Source organism: Geotrypetes seraphini, chromosome 1, assembly GCF_902459505.1.
Source record: "Geotrypetes seraphini chromosome 1, aGeoSer1.1, whole genome shotgun sequence".
In the NCBI taxonomy this organism is placed as follows: Eukaryota; Metazoa; Chordata; class Amphibia; order Gymnophiona; family Dermophiidae; genus Geotrypetes; species Geotrypetes seraphini.
The window spans coordinates 28,417,680-28,439,933 of record NC_047084.1 but is presented as its reverse complement, the minus strand read 5'-3'; the positions used below and the strand labels follow the sequence as shown (position 1 = coordinate 28,439,933).

At 44.6% G+C, this 22,254-nt stretch overlaps 1 protein-coding gene across 4 annotated transcripts in view; it reads left to right on the top strand.

Moving 5' to 3' along the window:
- CERT1 (ceramide transporter 1) overlaps positions 1-22,254 on the top strand; it is a 418,213-nt gene that overhangs the window by 151,659 nt on the left and 244,300 nt on the right. For all 4 annotated transcript variants that reach the window (XM_033929301.1, XM_033929302.1, XM_033929303.1 and 1 more), the window contains one exon: positions 6,139-6,222. In XM_033929301.1, the coding sequence (XP_033785192.1) occupies positions 6,139-6,222 (84 nt within the window). The remainder of the gene's footprint in view (positions 1-6,138; positions 6,223-22,254) is intronic.

Genomic DNA, 22,254 nt, shown 5'->3' with positions numbered 1-22,254 from the left:
TCAACGTTGAGAAATGTAAAGTATTACATGTGGGAAGCAGAAACCCGAGGTATAACTATACGATTGGAGGGATGTTATTGAATGAAAGTACCCAAGAAAGGGACTTGGGGGTAATGGTGGACATGACAATGAAGCCGACGGCACAGTGCGCAGCGGCCGCTAAGAGAGCGAATAGAATGCTAGGTATAATCAAGAAGGGTATTACAACCAGAACGAAAGAAATTATCCTGCCGTTGTATCGGGTGATGGTGCGTCCGCATCTGGAGTACTGCATCCAATATTGGTCGCCGTACCTTAAGAAGGATATGGCGTTACTTGAGAGGATTCAGAGGAGAGCGACACATCTAATAAAAGGGATGGAAAACCTTTCATACGCTGAGAGATTGGAGAAACTAGGTCTCTCTTCCCTGGAGAAGAGGAGACTTAGAGGGGATATGATAGAGACTTACAAGATCATGAAGGGCATAGAGAGAATAGAGAGGGACAGATTCTTCAAACTTTCAAATAATAAAAGAACAAGAAGGCATTCGGAAAAGTTGAAAGGGGATAGATTCAAAATGAATGTTAGGAAGTTCTTCTTTACCCAATGAATGGTGGACACCTGGAATGCGCTTCCAGGGCAGAGTACGGTACTAGGGTTTAAGAAAGGATTGGACAATTTCCTGCTGGAAAAGGGGATAGAAAGGTATAGATAGAGGATTACTGCACAGGTCCTGGACCTGTTGGGCTGCTGCGTGAGCGGACTGCTGGGCACGATGAACCTCATGTTTGACCCAGTGGAGGCATTGCTTATGTTCATACAGAATCTACTTCTGAACCAGTCTCTTTTACCTGTTTCATCAGGCAGATGAGTAAAGATCTGGCGGTAAATTTGGAGGCAGATTCCAAATACTCAGAGGAGTATATGGAGACTATGGATATCAAACATCCTCCCAAGGAACTACTCAAGCTTCCCTTGCATGGCATCCTGAAAGAAACTATGTAAAAATTGGGAATCCCCTTATTTTGTGCCAGCTGCTCCCAAAAAGCTTGACTCTCGATACAGAAGCATCCCCATTCCTGGTTTTGATAAGCCTCAGCTCTCTCACCAGTCTCTTGTAATGGAGTCTACTCTTAAAAAATCTGCCCCTGCAAAAATCTATGCTATTGTGCCTGCAGGTCATGAGGGCCGTTCAATGGACAGGTTTGGTAGACATCTCTACCAGAATTCCATGCTCGCTAATAGAGTCTTAAATTACAACTTTTATTTCACTTGCTGTTTGAAGTACTGGGTCAAGACTATGCCAACTTACTTCAAATATTTCCCATCACATTGGAAGGGAGTCAGGTCAAAAGCACGCCGGGACAAAGGCGCGCGCAGACAACTAAACGCAACGCGGAGGTGCACACCGAAGAAAATGACTGTTTTAAAGGGCTCCGACGGGGGGTGTGAGGGGGAACCCCCACTTTACTTTATACATATCGTGCCGCATTGTGAGGGGGTTTGGGGGGTTGTAACCCCCCACATTTTACTGAAAACTTCACTTTTTCCCTAAAAAACAGGGAAACAGTTAAGTTTCCAGTATAATGAGGGCGGTTACAACCCCCCAAACTCCCACAACGCTGCTGCGATCTGTATTAAGTAAAGTGGGGGAGTTCCCCAACAAAACCCCCCATCGGAGCCCCTAAAAACACTCTTTTTCTTCGGCGCGCGCTTCCGTCTTGCGCTCAGTTGTTGGCGCGCGCCTTTATCTTCTGCGATTTTGTCTATGAACCCATTGGCAGTCAGATTTTAAACACATGTTCCATACTCTTCAACAGCTCAGGCAGTCCTCTTATGATGCCTTTGAGCTATCTTCAAGAATATCTGCAATTTAAGTAGCCATGAGGAGACTTGCATGGTTAAGGGTAGCAGACATGGATCCTAACCTTCAAGACCGGTTAGCTAGTATCCCCTGCCTAGGAGGTGAACTTTTTGGGGACACCATTCAGAATGCAACTAAGAAGCTTTCAGAACATGAAAAGTTTTTCAATTCTTTGCTCAGGCCTAAGGCTAAATCCTCTGCCTCTAAGCCTTACAAACCATCTACCTTATACCAGAGGCACTATACTCCAGTCTGCTCCTCTTTCCAGATCACAACAGAAAAAACAGCGGCAATTACATCCCCAGAAATCCCAAACCTCGGCTGCTCCAAAGTCAAATCAGCCTTTTTGACCGACTACTTGAGAGCATAATCTAGGTCAAGCTGTGTCTGTCTCTTCCTCTCCCCATCGGAGGTCGCCTGCTTCATTACCATCATTATTTGCAACTCATCACCTCCGACCTCTGGGTTCTCAGTATCATTCGAGAAGGTTATTCTCTTAATTTCCTCAGTATTCCTCCAGATCATTCTCCAAGAGTTTCCTTCCTGCCCTCTTCAGTCCTCTGTTCTTCCCCAGGAAGTTGAATATCTGCTCATTCTCAATGCCTTCGAGAAGGTTCCATTAGACCAGCAAAATTACAGGGTTTTATTCCTGCTATTTCCTCATCCCGAAGAAGACGGGAGATCTCCACCCAATATTGGACCTCAGAGCTCTCAACAAATTTCTTGTCAAAGAAAAGTTTCAGATGCTGTTTCTGGCGTCCTTTTATCCCCTGCTAAATCAAAATGACTAGTTATACACTCACATTCCTATTTACCTAGCCTCTCACAAGTTTCTCAGATTTCGGGTGGGAAATCATCATTACCAATATAAGGTTTTACCTTTCGGCCTTGCATCATCTTCCAGAGTTTTCACCAAGTGCCTGGTGGTGGTGGTGGTGGTGGCAGCCTTGCAAAATCACGGTTTCCAAGTTTTTCCATATCTGGATGATTGGCTCATCAAAGCTCCCTCATCTCAGGGGGTTACTGTAGCAACACAACAGACTATACCGTGTCTACAAAATTTGGGCTTCAAAATCAATTTTCCCAGATCTCAGCTGCAGCCTTCTCAGACTCTTAAATTTATTGGAGCTCTTCTAGATACGGTGCAGCTCAGAGCATTCCTTTCCCAGCAACGTCAGGATGCTCTCATACATCTTTGCCATCAAGTATGCCTCCTTCCTTCACTTTCAGCGAGGCACATGATGGTGGTTCTAGGTCACATGGCCTCAACAGTTCACGTGACTCCTTTGGCCAGACTTCACCTAAGGATTCCTCAGTGGACACTGGCTTCTCAGTGGTCGCAGGCTCTTGATCTGCTTTCCCAGCACTTTACTGTAACATCTTGTCTTCAGCAATCTCTTCAATGGTGGATGCTCTCTTCCAATCTGTCCAGAGGTTTGCTGTTCCAAACACCTCCCCACCAGAAGATTCTCACAACAGATTCGTCAACCTACTCTTGGGAAGCTCTTTTACATGATTTCCATACTCAGTTACTGGTCTGCCACAGATTGTTGCCATCAAATCAATCTGTTGGAACTCAGAGCGATTTTCAATGCTCTCAAGGCTTTTCAGCATCTTCAAGACCAAGTCATTCTCATTCATACAGACTATCAAGTGGCCATGTACTATGTGAACAAGCAGGGAGAAACAGGATCTCTTTTCCTTTGCCAGGAAGCACAGAAAATTTGGTCTTGGACAATCCTCACAACATTTTTCTCAAAGCTGTCTATATTCAAGGAGAGAAAAATTCACTGACAGACAAATGAAGTTGCATTCTACAACCACATGAATGGACACTCAATTCACCAACTCTTCATCAAATTTTTTCTCAATGGGGGACTTCTCAAGTAGACCTTTTTGCGTTTCCCCACAACAACAAGCTGCCCCTGTTCAGTTCCATGCTCTACTCTCCTCACCGTCTAGAGGCAAATGCTTTTCTCCTAAACTGGACAGATGTTCCTCTATGTGTTCTCTCCTTTTCTACTTATTCTCAAGACACTTGTCAAACTAAAACAGGAGCATGCAACCATGATTCTGATAGCTCCTCGGTAGCCCAGACACCATGGTTCTCCCTTCTACTTCAACTCAGCATCAAGGAGCTGCTTCTGTTACCAATCTTTCCATCTCTGCTCAGTCACGGTTCTCTTCTTCATCCCAACCTTCAGTCTCTATACGTGACAGCCTAGTACTTCTTGGGATAACTTCACACCTTCAGTTTTCTCAATCTGTCAGAGACATCTTAGATGCTTCCAGAAATCCAACCACTAGACAATGTTACACTCAAAAATGATCTCGGGTTTCTGTTTGGTGCGATCTTCATCACCAGGAGCCTCAGTCTACCTCTTGGTCTTCGATTCTGGATTATTTATTCCATTTATCCCAATCTGGCCTCAAATCTACCTCCATTAGAGTCCATCTCAGTGCAGTTGCTGCTTTTCATTAACCATTAGGTGGAAAACCTCTTTCTGCTCGCCCTGTGGTTTCCAGATTTATGAAAGGGCTTTTCAATCTCAAACCGCCTCTCAAACCACTTCCAGTAGTTTGGGATCTCAATGTGGTGCTTGCTCATCTAATGAAGCCTCCATTTGAACCAATGTCTACGGCTCATCTTAAATATCTCATTTGGAAAGTAGTTTTCCTCATTTCTCTCACGTCTGCTTGCAGAATTAATGAACTACAAGCTTTAGTAGCAGATCCACCATTTACAGTAGTCCATCGTGACAAGGTGGTACTCCGCACCCATCCAAAATTCTTACCCAAAGTTGTTACAGAATTTCATCTCAGTTGATTGTTCTCCCAGTATTCTTTCCTAAGCCTCATTCTCATCCTGGGGAAAACAGCTCTTCATATTCTGGACTGCAAGCATGCTTTGGCTTACTATTTGCAAAGGACTAAATCACATAGATCTTCTCTACAACTTTTTGTCTCCTTTGATCCAAACAAGTTAGGACATCCAGTTTCCAAAAGGACAATTTCTAACTGGTTGGTTGCTTGCATCTCGTTTTGTTATGCTCAGGCTGAGCTGCAACTGGAAGGTCAAGTCACAGCCCATAAAGTTTGAGATATGGCAGCATGAGTAGCTTTCCTTAGATCTATTCCTATTGATGAAATATGCAAAACTGCCACTTGGTCCTCGGTTCATACCTTCATTTCTCACTATTGTCTGGAATTATATGGAATCATATTACAGATGGGATGGCCATTTTGGCCAAACTGTATTGCAAAATTTATTTTCCTAAACGCCAACACTCCCACCATCCCATTCTGCTTAATTTGGAGGTTACCCATATGTGAGAATATGCTGCCTGCTTGTCCTTGGATAAAGTACAGTTAGTTACTACAATGGGTGTTATCCAGGGACAGCAGGCAGATATTCTCACAACCCACCCACCTCCCCAGTTGGCTTCTTAGCTTGCGTGCGAAACTGAGATACCACAAGCCTACGTTGGGCGGAAAGACACTAGCGCATGCATGGTGCGGTCAGCTGCGAACTTTCTAAAGTTCTTAAACTGCACGTACACTTTGGTAACTATCCGTACTGGGCTCCGTGGATGACGTCACCCACATGTGAGAATATCAGCCTGCTGTCTCTGGATAACACCCGTTACGGTAAGTGGATTAAGAACAGGTTCAGTTCATACTCCCTCCCTCCTTCCATCCATTGTCCGAAGTTTGTGCTCCCTCCATGCTGTGTCCCAACGTGCCCCTCTCTCCCTCCATTCTGTGTCCCAAGTACATGCCTCCTTTTGGTGGCTGTTTATCTTCTGGATGGCTCCCTCCTTCCAGCTGTAATCGTTTCTCTACACAAAGCCACAGCAGTGGGTCCTACGTGCATCCCATGGCTGAACTGGAAGCCTTCCCTCTGAAGTCGGAGGAAGCTTCTCCCACATCAGAGGGAAGGCTTCCGGCTCAACTGCAGCTTTGTGCATAGAAACGACTGCAAATGGAAGGAGAAGGGAGCCGGCCAGAAGGTAAAACACCCACTGGATGGAGGCACAGAATGGTACTTGAGGCACAGAATGGAGGGAAGAAGAGAGGGGGCGCGTTGGAACTCGGGAGGGAGCGGAGTGCATTGGGACACTGAAGGTAGAACAGTACCCCCGTTCATAAGTACAAGTCTGACATAAGTCGGATATTCGTAAAACGGACTGCCTGTACTGTTGATCCCTAAGACTGTTTGGAAAATTTTGTCCTATTAGAGTCAGACATTCCTTAAGGATAAGATAGACACCCTAACTTTAGTTTTTTCTTTCAGTTGTAGAAGATGATGATGATGATTTCCTTACAACACACCCTGATGGAGATTTCTTGCACAGTGGCAACGGCAGTAAAGAAAAATGTAAGTACCTCCTAATAAGAGTATCAGAAGATGATGTGTTAAAGCAGCGGTATCAAACTTTGCAGCCCATGAGCCACATGCGTCCCCCCAGGTGCTATTTTTGGCCCGTGATCTTGTACCCAATCTCGCACTCTGGACAAGAAGAGAGGCTCTGGTCTCAGTGTCGACTGACTTGCAACTTCCTGCTACTGTCGCATATGCCAGGACTCCTGCCTTCTGATGTAGGCAGCTGTCCAGGCCTACCTCGGTAATGAGACCTCGAACGCTATATACTGGTTTCAATAAGTATATATTTATTTAGCCAATCAATAACAGTTTACAGGAATAAATCATTTAGCATATAGCGTAACAGAAGGTGATCTCTAGGCCTAGAGGTCCTCTGATGTCTGTTCTGACCTCTCTCTTCTAAAGGCCTGGTTTTTATACAGTTCTTAGTGGCCAACACCACGTTGGTTTACATCACATGATACATCCTTATTGGTTATTTACTTATGCATTACTGCCTAACTACATTCATTTATTGTCTATTCTCACCTACGTCATGTTATATGTTCACTCTGTTTTCCGTAAAACCTACCTTTTTCCCCGAAATGCCTGTTTCCCCACCATATTAGTATTTCCGAGCACAAGCCCCCCTCCCAACTTTAAACATCTCTGATACTTTCTATTAGATGATTTTTCTTATGAATTCTTTCTTCTGAGAATTCTGTCTTCTGACCATGGTCTGTTTATCTCTTTATGGTATCTGGCTGGGTGGGCCTTGGTGTAAAACCACAGCTAGCCCACAGCCTCAGGACCTGTTGCTTTTTCTCTAGTTTTACTTCTACAGTAGCTAATTGAACTCATAAAACAGCGTATTTCTCCATCTTTGCATGCTCTTCAGTTAATGGTGAAATATCTTTCCATAGTTAATCTACTGTTTCTATCATCTGCAGAGATAGATAAGGTAGATGTCAGTTGCAGGGGGTGAGGGCAGTTTTTCTGTAAAGAGAAAAGTGATCTTTGTCTTTCTCCCATCCCCCTTCACCTGGCTTGCTAATGTCAGGACTTACAGGGATGTATCCCACTTCACCTGGCTTGCTAATGTCAGGACTTACAGGGATGTATCCAGAGCTTCCATGCTTTATCCTCTCTCATCCCCTCTTCAAAGCCCCGCCAGGTGGCTTTGACTCCTGTTCATTCGGTGAGGAGTTAGATTGTGTCAGAAATTGTACATTATGGGCCCAGGGCTATGTGCTAGGAACTGCATATGGTAAAGGAAAGAGACAAGTGCCCACCCTTACTACGCTACCGAGCACAGAGCAGTATAACATGTCGCAGTGTACTTATTGCTTATAATACTAGGCTAAGCAGTCAATGATTCAGATATTGTGCGAAGCAGAAATTATATGGGCATTTAAGCTTCAAATAAATGACTTATACCTTTAGGGTTAGACTGCTGTGTTGGAAACATCAGCATAGATTACTGATGTAGTGGGGATAGGTGGTGACTCGTGGGAGGGGAAATCAGCTGCTGGTGTTTCATAGGGAGGTACATTAAAAATCAGCCAAGTCAAGATTATCAAAAATGTTGTTTATGGGTCTGTGTAGGGGTCTCTATTTCAACATTTGGGATAGTTCGGGCAACCAGGCATCTGCAGGGGTTCATAATTTAACCTGATACATTTTAATATATTCTCTCTTTATGGCTTCATCCTGTTATGAGCATACTACATCCAAAAGGGATGGCGGGATAAATTAACAAGTTAGATTATTTCCATGCTCTTCCAAAACAGCTGGGATCGGTGCAGACTTGGCTGGGTCCAGACGCCAGGGGTGAAAGTCCAGGTAACCACATCAAATCTTACGTCATCATCCTTCAGCTGGGCTCATCACTTCTTCTTCACTGCAGTTCTCCTCAGCTTAGCAGCAGGAAAGGGAATGGAAAGAATCCAACTGGAGGGGAAAATAACTAGGGAGCTATTGTGGGAGTCAAAACAGGATGAAAATGCATAAAGTCACAATCAAGAAAAACACATGAATCTTGCAATAGGGCTGTTAGAAATAATTATGTTTTCAAGCAGACTTCCTAGGACATCAAGCCGCATTGTGGTATAAATTAATATCTGGATATTTGAATAAAAAAACCAAAAAATGGTCTAAGAGATATTTGGAGCATTGAGATTAAGCATCAAATTAATGCATCTCAATGGCCACTAATTTGGTCTTGGAGAATGAGATGTACAGTGTCAGCATCTATGAGACAAACTTGGTTCTTTTTATTACATAGAGCTTTTTGGACCCCTACACGTTTACAAAAATTAGATAGCTCTAAGTCCAATAAATGCTGGCACTGTAATCTGGAACCAGGAACGTTGGATCATTTACTGTATCATTGTCCCTACATTAAAAGTTTTTGGAATGCAATTTGGCCACAAATTAATAAATTGATGGAAAATCATATAGCAATATCATATGATACAGTGTTATTTGGAATGATGATGAGAAAAAAAAGTCAAATTTCACCAGAAAATAACAAGCTTTTATTAATCATGACAGGGGTTGCCATTCAGCATATAACCAACAATTGGAAGAATTATAATAACCTAAATTATACATTTTGGTGGAATACAATATGTCATATATTTAAAATGGAAAGAGCAATAGCAATACAAAGAGGGACATATACTAAATTTATAAAAATATGGGGGCCATTGACAAAATATTGCAATGAATAAATAGTAGGATTTCTCTTCTTCTTTTCTTCTTTTCAATATCTTCTTTGTGACACACATGAAGGGGAGGGTAGTGAAAATAATTTTTACACAATATGATATAATATGATATACAATATGTAATGTATGATTGGAAAGTACTGGAAGGGTGGGGGGAGGGAGAGGGGATAAAAATATATTTAGAATATGATGTATTAGATATAAAAGTGATATTGTGTATTCATCAATTGTATTTTAATATTTTGTACACTTTATGTAAAATTTGAAAATGAATAAATTATAAAACCAAAAAAAAAAAAAAAAGAATTATGAACACATGAAAATATATATATGTACTAATACTGCATGAGTCCATAAAAGAGTGAACGTGCAAATTAATAAGTCCATAATTAAAGCTGTAAAAGTTCAAGGTCATAAAGGTCATCCCGTCTTTGGTAGCAACAGTCAGGAAGTCTTTGCTGGTAAGTCTAGGCACTTATCCAGTTTCTTCTCCGGTAGCAAGATCCTTCCGTTGGGGCTCATCCGTCATCGGGGTTTCATACGGCCGAAAATCTTTCTTCCAGCGATGATATTTCAAATAGCATTAGTCCATAATTATGCAAATAAGTCATTAATAGACATTAAAAGGATGTAAACACGGATTCTCATGTAGCATACAGCTTCCTCTGATAGGCAATTGTCTTTGTGAAGTGATCCATAATTAATAAGGCAAAAATATCTGTACTGTATATATCATTTAACTTGTTTCCAACAATACCTGAGCAATATTACTAACAGGATAAGTACAGCGTTAAAAGATGACATACAAAAGAAAACAAAAACTTATCTGCTTTAATTCAGATAGGCTAAGGTCTAATATATGTATTGGCTGAATTATATTTGTCAGCCTAAGGGAGTTAAAGTTACAATGGCATAGGATGTTCAAAGGACAGGAGTAATATGCTAAACATAAATATGAATTAGCAAAGAGTCAAACCCAAGCAAAAGGATGGCTAAGCTATAGCCTTAAACATATTAACACTTAGGTTATATTGAAACATACTAAAAGAAAGATGATAAACCCTAAAAATTACAATAAAATAGGATTTATGGGAGAAATGTCCTTCCCATGGGATTCTATCAAATCATGGGTTCAATTTTGTTTCTTTCACTAATATTCTGAATGTCAATCAGCAAAAAGACCTAAACTACAATATTTTGAATTCCAATCAATAGGACTGGACATTTCCTTCAGCAACTTATTAGAAAAGTTCTTAAACAACAGTTAGAACCATTTTTTTAAATAAAGCCAAACGCTAATTGCATTGTGTTAAACCAAAAAGTATTTCTGCGTGTATCAGAGAATATGTAAGAAAAAGAAGAAGTAACATTTCTTTTACAAGTTCCAAGAAAAGGCAGAGAGAGAAAGACTGCTAGAAGTTTGTTTTTTTTCCGATACTGTTATGATAAGTAAAGGAACAATAGTTTCCCTTTTATATTGCTACTTATATTGAGTACTCGTAAATGGAAATCTAGCAAAGTCATAGTTGTTTAGCTCATAATATATTACATTAAGGGAAAAAAAACCAAACAGAACAATACACATTGCTTAAAGCTAGACAAATAATTTTCCTAACAAGAAGTGAACAACCTTTAATGGGTTAACATGTTGAAACACTCAAAAACTTGGCTTAGGACTTAAGAAATAAAAAGCAGAAGTTATTCTCACTTCGGTATGTTAGCACAACATTAATTAATATTACCATTTGGGATAGAAGCGGATCATAAGAACCCTATGCAATATGTTCCAGTTATTGTAGAGACATGAATAATGAAAAAACAAAAAGAAAATAGCAACTGATAATTTCAAGTTAAAGAAATAGAGCACTACATTTCCCAGTGTCCTTAAACATAGACACATCAACCAGGAAGTAGCTCGGTATGTTTGTGTAACGGAAAAAAGAAGAAGAAGCATAACTCATTTCTTAAACTTTGATCACAGACAAAGAATAAGGTTTGAAATGGTTGTGGTGAGTAGTAAAAAAATAAATCTTCTTTCATTATATTGGTAATTATAGTGAGCGCTCATAAATGGAAATCCACTCGTATTTCCATAAACACTGAAGTTGACACAGGGCACAATACAACAGATAATGACTCATAGTAACATAAAAGACTGTAACGCTGAAAAATAGACAGACATTAATTGCTAGCAAATATCAAGGTAGTGCCCCTCTTGTATAATTTTTTATAAAAGCGAGTTGTCAGTTATACTTAATGCCTGTCAGTTATTTGGTTAGACATAATCACTTGTCACAAATCCTTCCTATCTACGTACACTATCTTTATATATTCCCTTCATTGCCAATCTAACATAACACTTTCTATTGACTTTCGATATTTGTCTCTTATCCCTTCTTTCCAATACTGTTTGTATTTATATATAAAAACAGTAGTGATCCAAATCATTTCTGTAATTTCGTTCTTCTCTTTCTCAAAAACAATCCTTTATAATCCAGCAAACTTATATGAAATAAATAATTGTTTAATGAAAGCTTATGGTAACATTGAAACGCAGTTAAAATATATACTTCCTCTTTCAGTCTCATTCACTCTCATCCCCCTCACCCCCCCAATTTTTTTTTTTTTCTCTGGTTCGTGACCACAAAAGAACAGGAAACAAAAACTCACGAGAGCAATGCTTTCGCTGTCTCACAAAGTGCCATATGTTACACAGGTGAATACACAAGCGTAAAGCAAACAGCATAAACGGAAGAAAAAAAGGAAGCCATTAGACAGCATGACAAGCTGAAAATATTACAGTAAAACACAGACTCAGAGCTATGCCAAGGCTAGAAGACCCCTCTTGTTAGTAGCAAAGAAATAAACCCATAAAAACAGAACTAATAAGCCAAAACCCATACAAAATAGTGGCCACACATGATAATACTACATCATAAGGGGCTAGGTAACACAAAGCACAATGCAGAGAAGAGGTGTATACTTTCGGCTCAACAATGGTAGGAAATATGGGGGCAAAAGGAGGAACAGGATTGTCTAAGCAACAGCTTAACAGAAGATCAAGCGGGAACAGGCAAGAGAAAGAGAAGCTAGGGCTAGGGGCACAAGACAAATAACTCTCGCTAGCACTGGCAGCCAGAGAAGTATAAGACAAGAGGATTCCTAAGGTCAGCAAGAGCAGGGGGAGAAATCAGACATAGCGGGCTCCGAGACAAAAACACTACTTAAGCACAGTTTCCTGGAAAGTGGGGGAAGGTGGGGAACGGGGTGCATTGCTGTTGAATAGTTTCACAGATATCATCTAATGCCTGAGAGATAGTAGCCCACGGGATAGGGGAGTAACGACCAGTATGTGTTGTAAGAGTGCGATCTGCCTGCCATTGCACTTGGTGTGCAAAGGGAGATAGAGAGACAGGGTAAGGGTTAGGAGTATACGCTGGGGAGAGAAAAGGGGCAGTTGCCAGTGGCAGAGAGTGATACAAACGGGAGGACTGAGACGCTAGCAGCAAAAGCGGAGAAGCAGGAGAAGAAGGGGGTGGGAGACTGCAGGAGCAGGCAACATGGGAGAAATAAACAATATATCCAACTACAAAGTGTACAAACTAATGAGTCTAAAAATAAAACTAATAAGCATACTTACAAAATGATGCAATGTGATCACAGAAGAGCAGGTACCTTCGTAGCAATAACTCAGGTGTGGCCAGAGACCACAGAAACAGCATAACCACCAGTCAAAGCTGGTTCAACAGTCACACCATAACAGTGATAGTTTGATATAGCAGAGGAAATGTCAGGCGTGGCCCAAGACCACAAGAAATAAAGAGAAGAATTTAACCAGCAATCGAATCAGTGCCTACCCAAAAAGAAAAATTAAGGAGAGTAAAAAGAAGGCATATAACGGAAGTGTTAGTGGGTGACAATACAGCTGCGCTGAGACTATACCTAAACACCGGCTACCCGACCCGCCAGTAATTGATCAACTATTAATTACCTACGTATGTATATCGACAACGCCCTGCACTATCAATTGACTAAGCTCTCGGCTGACTACATGACCCGTCAGCAAGCAAATATATCCTAAAACCTAAGCTATTGGCTACCTAAGCTATCGGCGGACTACTCGACCCGTCCGCAAGCAAATATATACTAAAACCTAAGCTATTGACTACCTAAGCTATCGGCGGACTACTCGACCCGTCCGCAAGCAAATATATACTAAAACCTAAGCTATTGACTACCTAAGCTATCGGCGGACTACTCGACCCGTCCGCAAGCAAATATATCATCTTATGAACTATGGACTGCCTACCACCGGTCAGTCCGACTAACTACCCAACGCGCTAGTCTATACAGGACCCGTAGGACAACTAAGGATGGTAGCCCGGTCCTGGGCGAATTGACGTGAACTCCTGCTCCAGGGTCCGGGATCGTCCAAAGTTGACGCCACAGGGCCTGTGTAACGACAAACAAACAGGATTAGTAAGAAAAGAGAAAGCAGTGTTTAAGGCAGACCACATTCCATTGCTGGCTTTAAACTAGAAAAAGAAAGAAATAACCGCATAAAAGGGGAAGTAAAATAACACAGCAAATCTGCAAGAAAATAAGGAAGTTTAGGTAGAGACACTGCATAAGTACAAGCAGGCAACCCAGAAACACACTTTTGGCCAAAAGTAATGGAGAGGCAATCTGACAAGCAGAATATAGGCCTTCAATCCAGTGAGGTCTCTAAAAGGGGCATGTCCCCTCTTTCAACGTCGGGGTTCACCACTGATGTAGGCAGCTGTCCAGGCCTACCTCGGTAATGAGACCTCAAACGCTATATACTGGTTTCAATAAGTATATATTTATTTAGCCAATCAATAACAGTTTACAGGAATAAATCATTTAGCATATAGCGTAACAGAAGGTGATCTCTAGGCCTAGAGGTCCTCTGATGTCTGTTCTGACCTCTCTCTTCTAAAGGCCTGGTTTTTATACAGTTCTTAGTGGCCAACACCACGTTGGTTTACATCACATGATACATCCTTATTGGTTATTTACTTATGCATTACTGCCTAACTACATTCATTTATTGTCTATTCTCACCTACGTCATGTTATATGTTCACTCTGTTTTCCGTAAAACCTACCTTTTTCCCCGAAATGCCTGTTTCCCCACCATATTAGTATTTCCGAGCACAAGCCCCCCTCCCAACTTTAAACATCTCTGATACTTTCTATTAGATGATTTTTCTTATGAATTCTTTCTTCTGAGAATTCTGTCTTCTGACCATGGTCTGTTTATCTCTTTATGGTATCTGGCTGGGTGGGCCTTGGTGTAAAACCACAGCTAGCCCACAGCCTCAGGACCTGTTGCTTTTTCTCTAGTTTTACTTCTACAGTAGCTAATTGAACTCATAAAACAGCGTATTTCTCCATCTTTGCATGCTCTTCAGTTAATGGTGAAATATCTTTCCATAGTTAATCTACTGTTTCTATCATCTGCAGAGATAGATAAGGTAGATGTCAGTTGCAGGGGGTGAGGGCAGTTTTTCTGTAAAGAGAAAAGTGATCTTTGTCTTTCTCCCATCCCCCTTCACCTGGCTTGCTAATGTCAGGACTTACAGGGATGTATCCCACTTCACCTGGCTTGCTAATGTCAGGACTTACAGGGATGTATCCAGAGCTTCCATGCTTTATCCTCTCTCACTTCGCGTATCTGCCAGATACGCGAAGGCAGGAGTCCCGGCGTACACGACGGCTGCAGGAAGTTGCAAGTCATCAGACGCCAACGCGGAGCCTCTCTTCCTGCCCAGTGTGCGAGACTGTGGGCTGTAAAATATAGGTATTGCTGGACAAGGGAGGAGGGGAGAAAGGAAGGGAGAAGGGGTATTGCTGGACAGGAGGAGCATGCAAGGGAGAAGGGGTACTGCTGGACAAGGGGGAAAGTAAAAGGAAGGGAAAAGAGGTGCTGCTGGACCTGGCAGAAAGGAAAGGTGCTACATACTGGAGGGGAGGGTGAGATGGTGCATGGGGAGAGAGCATGTTGGGTTGGGGGGTGGGAAGGTGGGTTGCCACTGAGGGAAGAGGCAAGGACAGAGAGAGAAAGTGTGCAGGAGGCAGAAAGTGTTGGACTCATAGAACAAAACACAAAAACCCCCTCTCATTAATACTGGGCAAGTTTCTCAAATAGTATCTTCATATAACATTTAAAGACTTTTAAATATTTAAATGTGCTCATAAGCTCTTCAGCAAGGCGCCACAGCAGCGGTACAATGTCACTGGAAAGGCGCTTGAATTTTAATCATAACACATTGGATGGAGCAAGGATACTTGCTTCTACTGGAGTGGCAAATGTTATGGCTCTACAAAAGTTGTTTAACAGTAGACCCGGTCTGTTTTGTAATTTAAAATCCCCGGTCTGTTTGGATCAAAGATGGATGCAAGGCAGAAAGTAAAGATGCACAGAAAAATAGTCACCGGACAACAAAGTTAGGGAAAATGATTTTATTTTCAATATAGTGATTGAAATGTGTCAGTTCTGAGAAAAGAAAGATGTTAAACTTTAACTGTAGGGCCACAGAAAAAATAGGGTACTTGGAGGGCCGTAGAAAAAAGCTTTCCCTCTGATGTAACGTCGGAGAGAAGGCTTCCAGTTCAGGAGCTGCCGCCAGGGAGCTGACCAGAAGATAACACCGAGGGCAGCGATGAAAATGCTGCATTGATCGCACCGCAGGAAAAAGAAGATGTCATTTACACCCACAAGACTATACAGACATCAGTCTCTGTCAGAGGAACTATACAGAAATTTGATCATAGGATATCCATATGGACGGTCCCCCCCACCCACCCACATACACACACACACACACACACCAGTTACCACTTGGATAATTGCTATTTAGACCAGTTTCCCATAACCAATTTTCACACTGAAGTGTCAATTCCCACATACATTATTCACCCCCTCCCAGTAAATTCCCACCCACATCAACAAGTTGGAGCATATTTGGTGTATGAATGGGCAGAGCTAGAGACATGCCCACCCAAAAGTGTCCTGTAGAAATTCTTGTATCTAAGACACCCACCAGAGGGAGGCACCTAATTGAGGCACAGCCTGGAGGGAGGGAGACAACAAAGGTATATGGGGAATGATTTTATTTTCAATTTAGTGATTGAATTGTGCCAGGAAGAAATGCATTCGTTTCTTTTTCTCTGGGGTTGTACAGGATACAGAGTCTTGAATCTTAGGTTTTATTTGTATATATTAATACTTTTAGTTTTTGGTCCCTATTTGAATAGGGATTATCTGTGTTCTGATAGGAATGAATATTGAGAGGCATAGTGTGCTTTGTGTAGTTTAATTTTGTGGTTAACCATTATTTCCTTAGCATAGCAGCAGATGAATCCAGAGACAAGTGGGATAGCTCACATCGACCAGCAGGTGGAGATAGAGAAACTGATTAACAGGTGGTCTTATATACTGGTATTCCTCCTGTCCATTCAGTTTGCTCTATCTCCCAGCAGGGTTAGTAGCTATACTTCTAGCTCCTGGATTCTGGCTGTGCCCGGTGAATTTGGCTGAATTTATGGTCTTCTGTTGAGACTCGTTCTCTTCAGAGAGACAGGGGTGCCTGGCTGAGCGGTGCCGGCTTTGGGAGCTACACCTGGGCCCCCCCAGGTCCCTTCTCCACCCTCCCCTCCGGTTGCTTGAGGGGTTGACTTGGGCTCGGTATTTTTCTTCTTTCCAGTAAAAAAAAAAAAAAAAAAGTTCTGAGCCTGCCTTGCTGGGCTTTGCCTTTTGGTCAGCTTTCGATGCAATTTCCAGCCATAACCTTACTTGCTTGCTGTTGTGTGATTGGGAAGTTTGTTTAGATGAGTAAGAACTTTGGTTTTCTGGGGTTTTAGTGAGTTTTGTGCGGTCCCGGGTGCCGGTTTTGTTGGAGGGCTGCGTCGGCGATTTTGGCGGGCTTTCTCCGTTTAAAAAAAAAATGGCGGCGGAGACTGTGAAACGGTGTTCGCGCTGTGGGAAGCGCAGGATACCGTCGAGACTGTGCTCTGCCGGGTATGCAGATACACCGGCAGAGGATTCTTTCATGCTGGCATGTGACTTGGCATTTTCCCGCGCTGGGGAGGCGCGATCGAGCTCCTCTTCACTCGCGGTCGAGTCGGCCATGATTCAAGGCATGCCGGCGTCTGAGGGGAATTTGGCGGCTGTAGCGGCGTCGGGAGCGCTGGGGGAAGCCGCGGTTCCGCTCTACTGCACAGGACAGGCAGGGTCGGCAGGATTCGGGCTAGGCTCGTTTTCTCCGGAGTTTGTCATGTTAATGCACCGTGCCTTTGTTTTACAGAGCTCTCAGCCTGTTCAGCCGGTGCCTTTGAATTTTCCTGTGCTGCCTGTTCCCTCTACTTCCACTACTACTACTACTATTAGTAATACTGGTACTGCTGCTGTTAATGCTGTTTCCCCTCCGGTGAAGTCTCAGGTAGCGAAGAGGCGCAGGCTTGCGGCGGTGGACGAAGGGGACCCTGACCCTGTCTCCCCTTTATCTCTTACTCTTCCTGAGTCGCTGGAGGAAGGTGAGGTGCTGGATTTAGAAGCGGAGGAACCCCCGGGTAGGGACGTGGATGATCCTTCCGCTCTCCGGCTTTTTCACAGGGAAGAACTTTCTTCTTTAATTTCTAAGGCGTTGCAGGGATTAAACATCTCGCAGGAGGATACTCCAGTTTCTGGGTCCGCAAACCCCCTTATGGCGGGGACGCGCAAGCCGACTAGGTCTTTTCCAGTGCATGAAGCAATGCAGGAGCTTATTGCGACGCAATGGGACACTCCCGAAGCTAGTCTACGGGTGTCGAAAGCCATGCGGCTCTTGTATCCTGTTGCCCCGCACGAACTCGAGAGATTTAAGTTACCCAGGGTTGACGCGCTGGTGGCCGCGGTTACCAAAAAGAGACTACCTTGCCGGTTGAAGGAGGTGTTGCACTGAAGGATGTCCAGGATAGGAAGATTGAATCTTCACTGAAAATGTCCTTTGAAGTGGCTGGAGTCACCTTACAAGCCGCGATTTGCAGTTCGTATGCGGCGCGGGCTTATCTGCAATGGTCTCAGCTGATGGCAGATAATTTGATGGAGTCCGGGGGCTCTGTTCCCTCGGAACTGGCTGATTTGGAGTCTGGTCTAGCGTATGTGGCGGACGCCTTATATGATATTATTCGCGCTTCTGCAAAGCAGATGTCTCTTTCGGTGGTTTCTCGCAGATCTTTATGGCTCCGTAATTGGGCTGCGGATGCGGCATCCAAACTTCGGCTAGTGAAACTCCCTTTTAAAGGGCGTCTGTTGTTTGGGGAAGATTTGGATAAATTGGTGAAGGATTTTGGTGATACCAAAACACAGCGCTTACCGGAAGACAGACCTAGGCCCCCTTTAAAATCCTTGGCGGCCAGACCACGTTTCCGGGATGTTAAGAGATATAGACCTGGTAAGCCATCTTTTCAGCCCGCTTATGGCTCCTTCACTTCCTCGAGACCTAGGTTTCCGCAAAAGAGTTCCTTTCGTACGGCGAAACCCCCTTCAGCTCAGCCAGCCCGTGCTCCAGCAAGTCGCACCCCACAATGACGGGGTCTCGGCTCCCTCCGCTATTCCCTTGGGGGGGGGCGGCTGTCTGCCTTTCTGGCGGAGTGGGCCAAGATCACGTCGGATCAGTGGGTTTTGGATATTATTCAAGAAGGTTACAAGTTAGAATTCGCCTCTCCCGTCGCCGATTCTTTCTTGGTGTCCCCGTGCAATGGGGCGGCCAAGGGAGACTCGGTCCGCCTGACTCTTCAAGGGCTTCTGGATCTGGGGGTGGTGGTGCCGGTGCCTCCGGAGGAGGTGGGTCTCGGCAGATATTCCATTTACTTCATTGTGCCCAAAAAAGGGGGGTCATTCAGACCTGTGCTGGATCTCAAAAGAGTCAACAAATTTCTCAGGGTTCGCCATTTCCGTATGGAGACAGTGCGCTCTGTGATTGCAGCGGTGAAACCTGGGGAGTTCCTCACGTCCCTCGATCTAAAGGAGGCGTACCTCCAAATTCCGATATGGCCTCCGCATCAACGATTTCTTCGTTTGCGATCCTAGGCCAACATTATCAGTTTCGGGCAATGCCCTTTGGTCTTGCAACGGCTCCCCGAACCTTTTCAAAGGTGATGGTGGTGGTGGCAGCATTTCTGCGCAAAGAGGGAATTCGTGTGCACCCTTACTTGGACGACTGGTTGATCTGCGCCTCTTCCAGGCGGGAGAGTTTGTCGGTGACTCAGAGAGTGATCTCTCTCCTCCAGTCATTGGGGTGGATCATCAACTTTCCCAAGAGCTCTCTGTCCCCGTCCCAGTCATTGGAGCATCTGGGAGTGAGGTTCGACACTTGTCTGGGGAAAGTGTTTCTACCCTGGGACCGGGGAGAGAAGTTACAGTCTCAGGTTCGTCTGCTTCTCAGGTCGCCCAGGCCTCGGGTTTGGGATTATGTACAGGTTCTGGGCTCAATGGTGGCGGCTCTGGAGGTGGTCCCCTGGGCCCGGTTCCACATGAGGCCGTTGCAGAAGTCTCTACTTTCCCGGTGGTCCCCGGTGTCGCAGGACTACGATCGGCGTCTCCAGTGGAGTCCTCAGGCGGCCCGCAGCATGCGGTGGTGGCTCAACGAGTTCAATCTATTCCGGGGCATGCCGCTGGCGACTCCGGATTGGGTCGTGATTACGACGGATGCCAGTCTTCTGGGCTGGGGAGCACAGTGCCTGCAGGCGTCGGCGCAGGGTGTTTGGTCCTCGGAGGAGGCCCAGTGGTCGATCAATATGCTGGAGTTGAGGGCGATCAGGCTTGCGCTTCTGGCGTTTCAGTCCATGATTCAGGACCGTCCGACCAGGGTCTTTTCGGACAGCGTCACGGCGGTGGCGTATATCAATCGCCAGGGGGGTACCCGGAGTCCTCAGTTGGCCGAAGAGGCGATGGTTCTGTTTCGATGGGCAGAGGTGCATGTTCCTCTTCTCTCAGCGGCACACATTGCGGGTCACGAAAACGTTCAGGCGGATTTTCTCAACAGAAATCTGCTCGATCCAGGCGAATGGGAGCTGTCCGCTCGGGCGTTCGATCTGCTGGTCCTACGGTGGGGTCTTCCGGAGATGGATCTCATGGCCTCGTCCCGCAATGCGAAGCTTCCTCGGTACTTCAGCAGACGCAAGGAGCAGGAGTCGGAGGGGGTGGACGCGTTAGCCCTCCCGTGGCCTCCGGGTTGCCTTCTGTATGTATTTCCTCCTTGGCCGATGATAGGTCGGGTGTTGCACCGCATCTCTCGCTTTCAGGGCAGGGTGATCCTGGTGGCTCTGGATTGGCCGCTTCGGCCGTGGTACGTGGATCTGATACAGCTGTCAGCGGGCGATCGTCTGACGTTCCCAGTGACTCCGGACTTACTAACTCAGGGTCCAATATCCATGGAAAATCCGTCCCACTTTGGTCTTACGGCCTGGCTCTTGAGCGGTCGCGGCTGAGACGTAGGGGCTATTCGGAACAGGTTATTTCAACTCTTCTTCAAGCTAAAAAGATTTCTACCTCTGCCTCCTATGCTAGAGTCTGGAGAGTTTTTGAGTCCTGGTGTAGGGGGCAGGGTGTTTCGCCCTTCCAGGCGTCTCTGTCGGCTATTCTTTCCTTTCTGCAGGAGGGCGTTGCTAAAGGGTTGGCCTATAATTCCCTGAAGGTTCAGGTGGCGGCCATTGCTTGTTACAGGGGTCGGGTCTCTGGTTCTGCGCTCGCGTGGCAGCCCGACGTGGTTCGATTCCTCAAGGGGGTTCACCATATCCGGCCTCATGTGAATCGTACCTGTCCCGCGTGGAGTCTTAAACTTGTCCTTGGGGGATTGCGGGCGGCACCTTTTGAGCCTTTATCTACTGCTACTCTGAAGGATGTCACGTTGAAGATGGTGTTTTTGGTGGCTATGGCTTCAGCTCGACGGGTGTCGGAGTTGCAGGCGCTATCTTGCAGGGATCCCTTTTTGCGCATTTCGGATGCTGGGGTGTCTGTTCGGACGGTGCCGTCCTTTCTGCCTAAGGTGGTTTCTTCCTTTCATGTGAACCAGTGTTTGTTCCTCCCGGCTTTTCGGCGGGAGGATTGGGGGGAACGCTTCTCGTCGTTGCGTTTCCTGGATGTGCGCCGGATTGTTCTGCATTATTTGGGGGTGACTAACGACTTTCGTCGGTCGGATCACCTGTTCGTTTTGTTCGCGGGCAAGAACAAGGGTATGGCTGCATCTAAGGCTTCCATTGCTCGTTGGGTCAAAGAAACGATTGCTTCGACCTATTTGATAGCGGGGAAACGGTTGCCGGAGCAGCTTCGTACTCATTCGACTCGAGCGTTGGCTACGTCTTGGGCGGAGTCCGGGGGCCTTTCCTTGGAGGAGATTTGCCGCGCGGCTACTTGGTCTTCTGGGAATACCTTTTCGAAGCATTACCGATTGGATGTGGCGGCCTGTGAGGAGGCTAGTTTTGGCGCTTCAGTTATTGCGGAGGCGGCATTGGCTTCCCACCCGGTTTGAGTTTTGCTTTGCTACATCCCACTTGTCTCTGGATTCATCTGCTGCTATGCTAAGGAAGGAAAAATTATGTTTTTACCGGTTAATTTTCTTTCCTTTAGAAGCAGCAGATGAATCCAGAGCCCCACCCTTTTTTGTGTACGCTATGCCTGTGGTTTGTGTGCCAGTTTCGGTTGGGTTATTGTTGGAAGTTGTGTTCTTTAGTTTAATGTTGGAATTTCGCTACTGGAAAGAAGTTTTTTGGATGCTCATTCTCCTATACCTGGATGCTTGGGCAAGGAGTATAACTGAATGGACAGGAGGAATACCTGTATATAAGACCACCTGTTAATCAGTTTCTCTATCTCCACCTGCTGGTCGATGTGAGCTATCCCACTTGTCTCTGGATTCATCTGCTGCTTCTAAAGGAAAGAAAATTAACCGGTAAGACCATAATTTTTCCGTTGTTAATAACATTATATTTTGTGTGTTTATATTAAAAATGAATAGAAAAAATAGTGTCACAATTAGTACTGTTATGCGGGCGGGGTCTGGAGTGGAGATGGGCGGGGTCTGGTCCACGACTTAGCTTGTGTTTTGGATTTTGGCCACTTAATGTGATTGAGATTGACACCCCTGGCCTAAATAATACTATACCCCATACTATGCCATACCATAAACTGTTCCAAACAAACTGCTGGACATGTGGTAGTCAAAACATGGGCGTACTCAGGTGTGGCATACCAGGTTTACACTTTTCCACCAGAAATTAATTTTATTTTCATTTTTTTATTTAAAGTAATACAT